At 42.8% G+C, this 13,767-nt stretch overlaps 1 protein-coding gene across 1 annotated transcript in view; it reads right to left on the reverse strand.

Moving 5' to 3' along the window:
- Positions 1-13,767, reverse strand: part of npr2 (natriuretic peptide receptor 2) — a 102,873-nt gene that overhangs the window by 46,349 nt on the left and 42,757 nt on the right. Inside the window, exons 8-9 of the mRNA XM_084047342.1 lie at positions 7,982-8,102; positions 3,126-3,200 (exon numbers count right to left, since the gene is read on the reverse strand). Coding sequence (XP_083903468.1) covers positions 3,126-3,200; positions 7,982-8,102 — 196 coding nt within the window. The remainder of the gene's footprint in view (positions 1-3,125; positions 3,201-7,981; positions 8,103-13,767) is intronic.

Consider the following 13,767-nt stretch of genomic DNA (forward strand, 5'->3'; position numbering starts at 1 on the left):
GGCACACAACTAAGTATGAATTGTTGTGGTGCAGTGTGTCACTGATGGAAAGTTAACTGTAGCATTAAACACATAACAACAACAAATGTGTTGCGTAAATGAAATAATTGTGTCATGCACGGCAACATCCCTATAATTTAGTTGTTACATGTAATTGTTAAACTGGCACACAGTCCTGTGTTAAATTGATACACAGGACTTTGCATTTGATCGAGACTAGGGAAATGGATCATGGAAATCGAGAGAGAGAGAGAGAGAGAGAGAGAGAGAGAGAGACAGTGAGAGACAGAGAGACAGACAGTGAGAGACAGAGAGAGTGCATGGCAGGCAGGGCAGGGAGAAGCCAATCAGAATAGCAGCTGGCTGCGTAGCCTCCAGGTACATAGGGGTTGAATTTCAGTGTGCAGGAGATGAAGGATTTCTACTGTGTCACATTGATATGTGCAGATCAGTAAATCAGCAGAGCGGAGAGGAGCAGGGAGACGTTCCCGCACAGACACCTGACATGACAGGCCCGTTGGTACAATGGGATGTAAAACTGGAGCCTCAAAATATACTTCGCCGTATGACGGCGTCATACGCCGGGGGGAAAAAAGACGATATATAAGCTCACAACGCGTCCCTTCCACGACGTGTTGTGAGCTTATAGATCGGCTATTTTCAGCGCACAACACTGTCATACGGCGAAGCATACATTTGACAAACTGACAAGTGAATTCGAGCAGGATTGGGGGTTATTATTTGGCAGTTGACTATTCAATTCTCTAGGTTGTGCAGATCTTCTGAAGTAAAGCATAGATTAAATATCATCGCGTTATGCCATCATCATAGTCGTTATGCCAATTAATTCCTCCCCACACACTTGCGTATTGTCACCGCTGTCGTATCCCACTGACTCACCTGCCAGTAAGGAGCCCCCACCGGGAGGACGGTGGGGGCTCCATCCTACTCCTCCCGCCCAACACTCCCCGCTGACAGGTGCCGCCCCCCAGCCTGTAGGAGTATGTTCAATGACAAATATCACCCTCCCCGCCCGGCTTTCCTCCCCCGAACACGGGCCAATTGTGTTCGTAATAAGACGCTCGACAAAGCCCGATGCACCACGGTGGATTCGAACCCACAACCTCCGTGTTGGCGGGCAGGCACTTAACCACTGCGCCACCCGAGCGCCAAAACTGTAGCTTTTCAGGAAATGTAAAAAAAAAAAAGAATCGAATCAACCCAGTAGTTATTATTTAGTGACAAGCTCTTGTTCATTTTCATTGGTTAGATATTTATAAAACCCACAGGCACACTTAACCACCTTCAACCTGGCGTCCCTATCCCTCATAATAGGCAAAACATTTCAAAAATATTATTTTTGACATCACGTATGACGATTGACGAAGAATAAAATAGGGCATTCATTTATATTATTTTATAAGAAGATTAAATATACTGTAGAGATAAGATAAGGTTTCTGGCTGACAGTAACAACATGCCACATACAGTAAGGATTTCCAACCACACTGCGCTATCAGCATGCGGGGGAGGCAGCAGTGGCTGAGGAGGTAGAGCAGCTGTCTAGGAAACCCGGGCTTTGTGTTGAAGTGTCCTTGAGCAAGACAACTGAACCCCCAACCCGCTCCTGATGAGCAGGTTGGTGCCAGGCATTGCTGCCTCCTCCGCCATCGTCGCACGAATGTGTGTGTGTGTGAATGGGTACTGTGAAGCACTTTTTTGGATAAAGGTGCTATGGAAATACCCAGCATTCACCATGCTGCAGCTACCGCTAAAAACTAAGATGTTGCTAACCTAGGAGCACAAACTAAGATGTTGCTAACCTAGGAGCACAAACTATGATGTTGCTAACCTACAGTAGGAGTACAAACTAAGATGTTGCTAACCTAGGAGTAAAAACAAAGTGGCAAGTGCACACGGCAAATTCCTTAAACCCTATACAGCTGGGCAATTAACTGAAAATATAAAACTTTTGGGATGCAAAACTGGCATTTAGAACCTCTAACTTAATCTTAGAATAATTGAGAAGCAGTTTAAATATGTATTGTACAATATCTACAAGCTGTAGACAGATTGTGCCGAATATTTGCCCCGGAATAGGGACGCTAGGGTTTGTTAAAAGTTAAAATATGGATCAGGTAAGAGGTTTCTATCCGACAGCAACGATATATATCTATATCTATATCTATCTATCTATATATATACAATTTGAATCCTGCGCCATGTCGGTTGTCTGTATGTATGTATGTAGCCAGTGTGACGTAATCTGACATCACGCCAGTGTGACGTAATCTCACGACAGCATGACATCACGCATGACATCACATCCTACCTATAAATTCTAGGATGCCGTCAGATCGCACCAGTTCGACGGCTTCCATAGTGGGTTTTGGTCATTGGAGAGGTGATGCACGTCACCTCTTTCTGAAGTGGGTACTTTCAAAGCCTGCCGTGGATTTAGGAGAGCACAAAACTCTCTCTCACACTGTGAGGTGCCTGTAAGGTGGCACTGCAAAGTGAACGACGCGTCACGCTAGACGTTCGGGCCGCGTAGCGGCCCGAACTTCTAGTATACATACATTTTACTTTTTTCTTATTATTACTGTCTTTTCCTTTCCCTTTTTGTCAGTTTTTGGTTCCTTACTTATTCTGCCACAACATCTGAGCCTAACATTTTTTTTTTTTTTACTCTTTCTGCACCTGTGCACAAGATGTACCAGCAAAGATCACCTTGAACCTCCAAAGACAAACGGAAACGCATCGTTATTTCAGTGGGCTGCGTCTTTCCCAACCTTTCCTCTCACCTCTCTCAATCTCTCTCCGAAACGGATAAATTAACAATAACGAGAAGGCTGATGGCCATGTCCAGACTGTGAGGTGGGAGTATAGAGGAGAGGGGAAAAAAAGAGAGAGAAAAAGAAAAAAGAAAAAAAAAAAACACCACCCCGCTCTGCAGCTCACATTAAAAAACGACTCGCTGTGCTCGCCCACACAGCTTCTCTCTCTCTCTCTCTCTCTCTCTCTCTCTCTCCAGCTCCTCGCCGTTTTCTCTGTGAGTGTGCACGTGTGTGGGCGGGAAAGGAGTGCGCAGGAGTTGAAAATGTCAGAACTCACTAAAGCCTTACCTTAAAATAGCCCGTTTTCGCAAATAGCTGATATTTTCCATGGGCAGTTATCAAGGAACCGTAGCTGGAGCCCCTCTGCAGAAAAAGGTGGAAACAAAAGAAGGGAAAAGGGAGACAAATATGACATGTTAGGTGTTTTTGGGGAACGAGAAGAGCAAGAGGACACATGTGTGTCTTAAGCCTGATTTATATGCCGTCGCTGTCGTTTTTTTTTGACGACGAGTGACACGGCCGTACGGTGAAGTATAGATTAGCCCAAAGTTGGGTTAATCACAAGTCACGTTCGTTGCCGTCGAAGTGGAAACGAAAACTGTTACTTTTCAGGATTCAAATTCAGAAATAGGCGCGTTTTGAGCTTGTAGATCGCCTATTTCTGCTGCTTTTGTGTGATGTTACAGTATGATCAAGTAGGGCATTCATTTACAAAAAAAGACCAAAAAAAGTGATCTACTATGGAGATAGGAGGTTTCTGGCCGACAGCAACTGTGTGCTTCCACTGCGTCCATTTCACCGCACTGCAACACAACACACTGTTGTATAAATGCATAAATGTATAATGATTAATGTCACTGTTGAGTGGAAACCTTCCATGTCCGAAAAGTGTTACTTTTCAGGAAATGGAAAAGTGTTCCAATGGGAGTTTATCATAGTTATTAGTATCATTATAGTTACATATTGTAGTTCATTTGGAAACATGATTTTGTACTTTTCATTGGTTAAATATTTATTTAAAAAAAACACACACAGACTTGACCACTTTCAACTCAAGCTCAAAACACATCGCAATGCCACCCGTTGTGAGGTGGTAGATCGGCTTTACGTTTTGCATGACACCATTAATGAATCACCAGCATCCCCAGCCAAAAAATTGCCGATCTACAAGCTCCCTACAAGTACTCACGCTGTGAGCTTGTAGATCGGCTATTTTTGGCAAAGAGATTTTAGCGTAGACGGAAACAACAGCAGACCAAGTACAGTTGTAACTCGGGTCAGTTTTATAAGTGGTTAATACAATTAATTTATGGGGAGGGGAAAAAACTGTATGAAAAAAAGAAAGAAAAGAAATGACTGTTACCGGGCTATAAAATATGAAATATAGAGATACGAGGTTTCTGCCCGACGACGATGAGCTTTATCCGTGGGCGGCTTGGCTTGCTTTTTTTTCCACCTACGTTTGAGAAAATGTCCTCTTTCCATAATGTTGAACACAAAACCTTGGACAGACGTCTGCAGGGCACAACGGGAATAGAAATGGAGCGCGCCCACCGCATGGGCGCACGGAGGGTCACTTTGGTTCTCAAAGTGGGGTCCGGGGACCACCCAGGGGGTCCTGGGGGGGGGGGGGAGGGGTTCCAAGGGGCTCATTCAAAAATATCAGATCTACAAGCTCACACTGCAAGCTTGTAAATCTGCTATTTTTGAAGATTTTTGAAAAATATCGAAACGTATGCGTATGGATTTTTTTTTACACAAATCTTCTCTTCTGGGGGTCCCTGGCACAAAACCTTTCCAGATGGGGGTCCGCGGCCAAATACATATCAATTTGGGGGTCCTTGACATGAAAACGTTTGAGAACTACTGCACTAGTAGTGACTACCAGTGGTGGTCAAAGTATTATACTCAACTAAATACTGTAGGCAGGCATTTAAAAGCACAAATTACGAGGTACATTCAGTGCAGTACCAGTGTTGCCAGATTCTGTGAGAGAAACAAGCAACCAGGTCTAGGAAAACCAGCCCAAAAGAAGCGACTATGGGCCACATGAGCACTTTAACATATACATCAGCTGTTTGAAAATAGCACAATCGCGACGCGTTGTGAGCTTGTAGATCGGCTATTTTCAAATAAAATCTTGTGGGGAAATTATAATAAGCAGATCTGGCAACCCTGTGCAGTACTCAGGTAAAATGTACTTGTCAATATATTTAGTCATAGTTTTAGTCATCATTGCATAGTTTTTATTCACTTTTAGTCAGTGATAAAAGGTAGTCGGCGAACATCTTTTTTCATCATAGTTTTAGTCGACGAAAAATGAACACTGCTGCAGATACCGCCCAAGTGCCAACAACACATGGCAGGCTGGAAACTACATGGGCCTGCTGGAAAAGGACCGTGTTTTCCACAGTATTATATCCCAGGAACTGGGCTGGAAACCAGTAATGAAAAAGGTGTGCGCATGTGCTTCCATGAACGCTTGCACGTGTGTGTGTGCAACTGTGCATGCATGAATGCTTGCACGTGTGTGCACTGTCTGCGCGTGCGTGTGTGTGCGTGTGTGTGTGTGCTAGTATTACCATACTTGTGAGGACCAATGTCCCCACAGGTATAGTAGAATTTGAACGCTAGACATTGTGAGGACAGTTTTCAGTTTTACCCTTTAAGACCTGAAGCCAATTCTACAAAATGTCTTCTAAATCCCGACAGTTTTCTGTAAAACGTATGTTTCTTTATCAGTGGTGCTCAAACATTTTCATGTCAAGGACCACCCGAAATTATATGTATTTGGCCGCGGACCACCATCTCAAAATATTTTGTTCCTGGGACCCCCAAAAGCAAAGATTTGAGTTGCAAATGTTCGCTTTAAAAGAATATATATTCAAAGATTTGCGCAAATTTTCTCAATTTAAAAAAAAAATGCAGATCTATAATAATTCATTTTTGAATAGCCAAAGTGTAAAATAATCCTTTTTTAGCTCAAATAAAAAAAAATGACACAGATGCGTCCCAGGTCTTAATGGGTTAAGGTTGAAAGAGATTTGGGAAGTTCAGACTTACGATAAAGATTCAGGGTTGTGGTTAGGCTTAGGATTAGACATTTAGAGGGTAAATGTAGGGGTTAGGGTCGGAGTTAAGCCTGATTTATACCTAGCTTGTAGATCAGCTATATCTTCGGCGCGCAACACCGGCACGCAACTAAGTATACTGTAATTCAAGCTTTAGGGGTTAGAGTTAAAAATGGAAGAGAACAAAAAAAAGTTTCTAAAACTGCCATCCTAAAATGTTGCTCACAAGTATAGTAATTCAAACTCAACTGTGTGTGTGTGCGTGTGTGCGTGTGCGTGTGTGTGTGTGTGTGTTTGCGCGCGCGCGCGCGCACGTATGTGTGTGTGTGTGTGTGTGTGTGTGTGTGTGTGTGTGTGTGTGTGTGTGTGTGTGTGTGTGTGAGAAGCATTAGTCCTGGAACAACAGAACTTGATACTTCTAGAAAGTGATGAGGTATATTTAGGGATCGCTGAGAGACGCGGGGCTTGTATTAACCATCACTGCCACCACAAAGACAGCCACCTTCCATAAACCACTGGGAAGCCTTTCAACAATGCACAAACTAACAACGGCTTTAGACAGCCTCACTGTCTTTCCTTTTTATTCTTTCTTTTCTTTTTACCACTTTGAAAGCGTCCCTATTTTTAGGCATGTCATTATAGGGGAAAATGTCTTTTTTTCCCCAAGATGTCAAACATTTTAAACATTTTCAAAAACTAACAAAAGAATAGCCTGATCTACAAGCTCACTACGCGTACTAGTGATGCAACGTGTTGTGCTAAGTGGTTAACCACCCTAGCGTCCCTATTCTCTACAAGCTCACGGTGAGATTGTCGATCGGCTATTTTTGGCAGAGAGATTTGGTGTAGAGAGATAAATTGAAGGGGCCACGGATAGACCACTGGGGGGACCACAATGGAAACAAGCCCCCGGGGCTTTTTGTGTTATCCTTTTAGCATAAACTTTGACTGTACTACCTGTGCTGTTAACAAACTTGTTTAACCCATTAAGACCTCAGGCCGATGTCTTCTAAATCCTAACATTTTTTGAAAAAAACGCATGTTACTATATCAGTGGTTCTCAAACTTTTTCATGTCAAGGACCCCCAAACTGATATGTATTTGGCCGCGGACCCCCATCTCAAAATATTTCGCTCCAGGGACCCCCAAAAGCAGATTTGAGATCAATCAATCAATCAATAACATCACAGGAGGAACCAGAACGACTGATACAAGTACCCCTGGTGCTTGAGTATGAATGGGAACCATGGTACTGCAGTCAGAGTCTGTACCCAGTCTTTCCCACTGGCAGAGATGGCATCGCAAATTGCCAGAAAAACAACAGCTTCTTAATCGCAAGCTTGAGGCTTTGCCAGCACTACTGGCGGAAAGAAAAGGCGATATTAAGCTCAAAATTGTGAAGAAATGTTCATGGGCTGCCAATATGAGATCATTCTGTGAGTGACCAGTACTTAAAAAATGGAGCCGTAACATTTAGTGTTTTTAATAGAATTTTAAATGCCTGTTCAGGGGTTCTTAAACCCTGAACAAACTCTCTGTGCGCTAGCATAATGCCCAAATGAATAAAGTGTAAAACGCTGAACTACAAAGTGTAATTTAGTATCTTCATGCTGAAATGAACTGATATTCAATCTGACAGTGTGTATCAATTAGTTATAAATTAAGCATAAATTAAGCATAAATGAGATTAGGTCAGAAGACTATACACCAAACCAGGGGTCTTCAACGTTTTTCAGGCCAAGGACCCCCTAGCTGAGAGAGAGATGAAGCAGGGACCCCCTCTATACTGTATAAAATTGTGTTTTAATCCCCCCCCCCCTCTACACCTATACCTATTTGCCAAAAATAGCGGATCTACAAGTTACGACCTTGTAGATCTGCTATTTTTGGCTAAAGTTCTCCCCAGAAATGGGATACTAGGGTTCAAGTGGTTAATGGAAAAAAATCAAATCAAACCACACAAAGATTTGGCACCCCCCACCCCCCTGTAGTAACCCTGAGTACCCCTTAGGGGTCCCGGACGGAGGACCCCCTGTTGTTGAAAACCCCCATGCACTAACACATTAACAGTACCTGCGAGAGGGTTAGCCGACTGCCAGCCTTTTTGTGGTACTTGTTGGGGCTCTCGAACTGAAGATCCTCCCATCGGATCCTCCACAGCATTCCGGCCAGCTCCTTCTCCAGCTTCAGTTTCCTGCAGAAGGAAAAGCGATAGGTCAAATCAAACGAGGAACCAGCAATCGAAAATGAAACAAAACAAAAACAAACAAGCGACAAAAAACTGATGCTTTGGTCAGAGCACATTTTTCATGTTTTTTTTTTTAGACCAGTGGCTCTCAAACCGTTGAATGGAATGCACTAGAGCAGGGGTCTTCAACAGGGGGTCCGGGGCCCCATATGGGGTCCTCACGAGTTACTACAGGGGGGGGGGGGGGGGGCGCCTAATCTTTGTGTGGTATGATTTTTTTTTTACATTAACCCCTTGAACCCTAGCATTCCTTTTCTGAGGAGAACTTTAGCCAAAAATAGCAGATCTAAAAGCTCACAACGCCTCGCAGCGCGAGGCGTTGTGAGCTTGTAGATCGGCTATTTTTGGCAAAGAGGTATAGGTGTAGAGGGAAAAAAGACAATTTTATACAATATAGAGGGGGTCCCCGCTTCATCTCTCTCTCAGCCAGGGGGTCCTTGGCCTGAAAAACATTGAAGACCCCTGGACTAGAGTCACGGACCCCCATAACTCTGAGAGTGACCAGATGGAGCCGTGTGGGTCCATTTTGTACATTCTCAGGAGCTTCAAACCCGTAAGGGAACCATTTGGTTCCTAACTATCAATCGTTTAGCTGGGGATCGCCTCAACCCTCTCAAGGACCCCTGGGGGTCCCCGGACCCCAGTTTGAGAACCACTGGCATAGTTAAAACAAATAATCAATCATAGAAAGTTAAAAGCAGGGTTTAAAAATGTCAAGCACAAAAGGATATTGCTGACAGTAGCTACACAACACTTTAAAACACTTTCCTAATTAAGAAGGATTTTAGCCCCGTTTTAAAGGAGTGAAAAGAGTATTTTAACTTTTTGTGTTTTTCTTTCTCGAAAATTAATGCCCTACTAGATCATACAACAGCGTCACACAAAAGCATCAAAAGTAGCAGATCTACAAGCTCGATACGCGGCGCGAAAGAGACCGAGACGCGCTTTGAGCTTGTCGATCTGCCGCTTTTGAATTTGAATCCTGAAGAGTAACAGCTTTGGACATCTGAGGTTTCCACCCGACAGAGACGATATATACGTTTTGTCAATAAAAACGTTTAATCAATCAATCAAAAACAGTTCTTTTGACATGCAGGAATTGATCTACACGAGGCAACGCTCACTGTTCAACATACCTTCAAACTGCACGCAGACACATAAAACTGCATTAATAAGGAATTTGTCTCACTCTGGCTATTAAGTAGGAAACAATTGTCAAATTGCCTGAAACTCTAAGTACTGTATCTGTAACTCATCTGCATGCACTATTTAATGAACAAGTGGTTCAACTATTAGCCTTTCTTTCCCCCCAAAGATTGATATTTACATAATACTAACTGTACTGAGGAAAGGGCCTCTTCAAACAAGTGCTAAAAACAAATGCCTACAGTGCACACTGTAATGTAACAGGTTTAAAAAGTCTAGTTAGGAATCTGTATGTCGGTGACAGGTCTGACATGTTTTTGAATGTTATTTTTAAAACAGCCAGACTAAATTGGCAGACACGCGGAGCGAAAAAAAAAAGAAAAGAAAACGCTTCCCAGTGAATTAACACATCTGGCACTGCTCTCAAGAGGGGCCATTGTTTCACGTCATTCACCAATTTACGGCAAAGCGGCTTCGAAGAATTGAACCGTGGCATCTTTTCGAGCATGGTCAAAAGTTTGGGGAAAAGTGAGACATTTTGAAGGGGTCACTTTGGGGTTGAAACATGTTTTTTTTTCTCTCCTTTTCTTTTAATGAAAAAAGAGCAGAGCCCACACATTCCAACCCTTCTGAAAGGTGTAAAACACTTCCAGACGGGAACTTATTGCAGCGTTTGCATTATCGCTGCGTTTCGCCCTTCAGCCCAACCAACCCTAGTTGGCCCCAAAAGCAACTTCTTTCCCATTTTTTTTTTCCCATCTTCTTTTAGTCTGAAAGTCTGAAAACCATTGCAGGGTCTTAATAATACTTGTTTTGCCGTCGGGCTCGTGTACTAGAATGGAAATGTCACATCATGGGGGAGTGACATGTAGACTCTGTACGTTGACAAACTTTGTTTCAGCCGAGAACCAAAAGATAAAAGTCGGTGTCTCTCCGGGACCCAGAAATACAAAAATGCACCACGAATGAAACACTTAAGTACTATTTATGTAATAGTGAAAATAGGATATTTACTCGCGACCCAAAAAAAGTGAGTCCCGACCGATTGTTTGGGAAACACTGGTTGTAGTTAACCTATGAGGGCAGGAAACACCATTAAGCCACCAGCACCCCTCCCCCTTCTCCCCCTCCCTCCAAGAGAAAAAAAAAGGTATTTTGCTATTTAAAGACCCTTGTTTAGAGAGGCCCTGGCAGCCTGCAGAGGAGTTAAAGTGTGGGGCTCCACACTAGGGCTATTGTTTCATAAAGCCCATATGTGAATACCTCTGGTTGGACCAACCCCTCCATTAAAACAACAGAGCCTACCGCTCTCTCTCTCTCTCTCTCTCCCTCTCTCTCTCTCTCTCTCTCTCTCTCTCTCTCTCTCTCTCTCTCTCTCTCTCTCTCTCTCTCTCTCTCTCTCTCTCTCTCTCTCTCTCTCTCTCTCTCTCTCTCTCTCTCTCTCTCTCTCTCTCTCTCTCTCTCTCTCTCTCTCTCTCTCTCTCTCTCTCTCTCTCTCTCTCTCTCTCTCTCTCTCTCTCTCTCTCTCTCTCTCTCTCTCTCTCTCTCTCTCTCTCTCTCTCTCTCTCTCTCTCTCTCTCTCTCTCTCTCTGCTCAGCGTCCCCTCACACTACGGCCCGGTTTACACCTCACCGTACCAGCGACGGGAGCCTAAATTAACTACAGACCTCTCGACTCTCCAAATCGACAGTCACTCTTCATTATAGGGAAGGGTCGACCACTTAAACCCACTGGACGGCAGTAAACTGGGACCGACTGGAGTTGGCTCTGTACTTGGACCGTTCCCCCCCCCCCCCCCCACCCCGTCGACACCAAATCTCTTCGCCGAAAAAAAATAGCCAATCCACCAGCTTGTGGGCTTGTAGATCGGCTATGTTTGGCTAATGTTACCCCCAGGATATAGATGCTGGGGTTCAAGTGTCTGTGAATTGTGACAAAAGCAGCAAGCGTTATTCTGTATGTGTGAAAAACAAAACAAAAAACAAACACACACTTAGACGCAGCAAGAAGCAGACATTCCAATAGTTAGTTAGGCTTTTATTGAATTACTTACTCTCACCAGGAATTTAGAATTGCGCACACTTTGACAAATGCAGCAGTTTAGCTCAATTGCAACCCATTACCGAGCCAGACTAACTTTTCAGTCCAGTGATGCACTAAAAATGTCCCCGCATAGCCCTACCCTTTTCCATAGCAACTTGACTCATGTTGCTATACACTTGTGGAATATCACCTGGCTGGCAGACAGTTATCGCTGAGAATGTCAACGTTCCATAATGCTCACTAATGTTTGAAATGATTTCGGTCACACTATACTTAAAGGCCTATAATGCACCATAATCACATGTATAATGCATTATAATGCACTTACGGTAATACTGTAGGCTTCATAACACTTACACAAATACATATTTAGCTTTTAACAAAGACAAGTAACTGACTAAATTATAACGTGCTGTTCCACTGAGCTTATAATGCATTATGACCAGCACTTACACTACTTCATAAACCTTGTTATAAGTTGTCAAACATGATTATGAACATTCATTAGTGACGTGAAGCCTTATAAGTGCATTATAATGCATAATAAATGTGATTATAATGCATTATAGACCAGCCCTTTAAGTAGAGTGTTGCCATACTTTCTTTTGGCGCTGCACATTCATTACAGCTCTAGAGCTAAATATAGAAGTCTGTCAACAGTGGGACCTGTGTCTGGTGTAGCTCTGTCGTCCGCCATTGTCCATCAGCGACTCCGTTTATTAGTCTGGTAAGACAGGAAGGGATATGTTAGCCTTTGCTACTGAACAAAACACTGTCACACACACACACACCAGTAAGAAAACACTGTCACAGAAAAAGATAACCTCATACCTCCAAATTGAATTATTTTTTTATGTTCGTATTTGAACTTAACTCTTTAAGACCGGTAACGCATCTGTGTGCCATTTTTAGATTTCTTTGGCTATTAAAAAATAGCGGATATACAAGCTCATAGCGCGGCACCGAGTGCCGCTCTATGAGCTTGTAGATGTGCTATTTTTGAAAAATCATGAAAAGTTGTGCAAATATTTTAAAAATTAATCTTTTTTTGGCGGACATTTGTAACTCAAATCTTTGCTTCCGGGGGTCCCTGGAACTAAATATTTGACAAATGTTCCCTTTAAAAAATATATAATCCAAGATTTTGCCACGAATCTTCACGATTTTTCAAAAACAGCAGATCTACAAGCTCATAGCGCGGCACTCGGTGCCGCGCTATGAGCTTGTAGATCTGCTGTTTTTGAATAGCCAAAGAAATCTAAAAATGACACACAGATGCGTTCCCGGCCTTAATGGGTTAAAATGACCATTTATAGACAAAGGGCCTCTGAAATCATTTTTACAATCCCATGAAAACCTTTCAAACAAAACCAATATGAGAACCGTCTTTTATAAATATCAGAGGATGCAGTTATAAAGCCAACAGCATAGAAAAGTCTCCAACGTTAAGCCTTGTAATGTTTGTAAACATGGAAGACGCATTAGCAGAGTCTGTTAACCTAACCCTGAGGGGTCAGGGCCCAAAATGGATCCCAGGCATTTATGGTGGGTTCCCACAAAGGCAAGTGTTTTTTCATGAGCCTGGGTACCGGGAAAGGGACTAAATGTTACGGTTGATTTATAAGCAGTGTCACACCGGAAATAGACGATCTGCATGCTCGCAAGGGGTCGCGGTGTCGACGCCTTGTGAGCTTGTAGATCGGGTATTTTCGTTGCACGGCACGACGCGCGGCCATGTAAAAAACAGCCATTACATTACATTTGGGTCCCAGGCTAAAAAACACTGAAAAGGTCGCCAGCTTGTAGATGAATGTTATACTTCACCCGTGGTGTAAAGTAACAAAGTACATTTAATCAAGTACTGTACTTAAGTACAATTCTGTGGTATTTTTTACTTTACTGGAGTATTTCCAATTTTCAGTACTTTTACGTCTACTCCATTACATCTCAGGAGTCAAATATTATACTTTTACTGCACTTAATTTTTTTGAAAACTTTACTAGTTACTTTGTAGATTTTGATTATTATTACAAAACACACATTAACCACTTCAGCCCTATATACATTTCGGCCACTTGAAAATAGCCGATCTACAAGCTCACACTGTGAGCTTGTAGATCTGCTATTTTCAAAAGATATTTTATACATTTCATACATTTGAAAACGTCTGCATAATGAGTGCTTCAACTTTTGGTACTTTTGCAGTACCGGTACATTTTGATGCCAATACTTTTGTACTTTTACTCAAGCACATTTTGAACACTGGAATTTTGCTTGTAACAGGCCATCTCTACATTGCAATGTTGATACTTTAACTTGAGTAAAACATGGGAGTACTTCTTCCACCGTTGTTGTACTTCACAAAACTTACCAAACGAGGGCTGAGGCAGACTAGCTACATAAGATGGTACCTCTGCCCATG

The sequence above is a fragment of the Gymnoscopelus microlampas genome (genome assembly GCF_963454915.1).
Source record: "Gymnoscopelus microlampas genome assembly, chromosome: 21".
In the NCBI taxonomy this organism is placed as follows: Eukaryota; Metazoa; Chordata; class Actinopteri; order Myctophiformes; family Myctophidae; genus Gymnoscopelus; species Gymnoscopelus microlampas.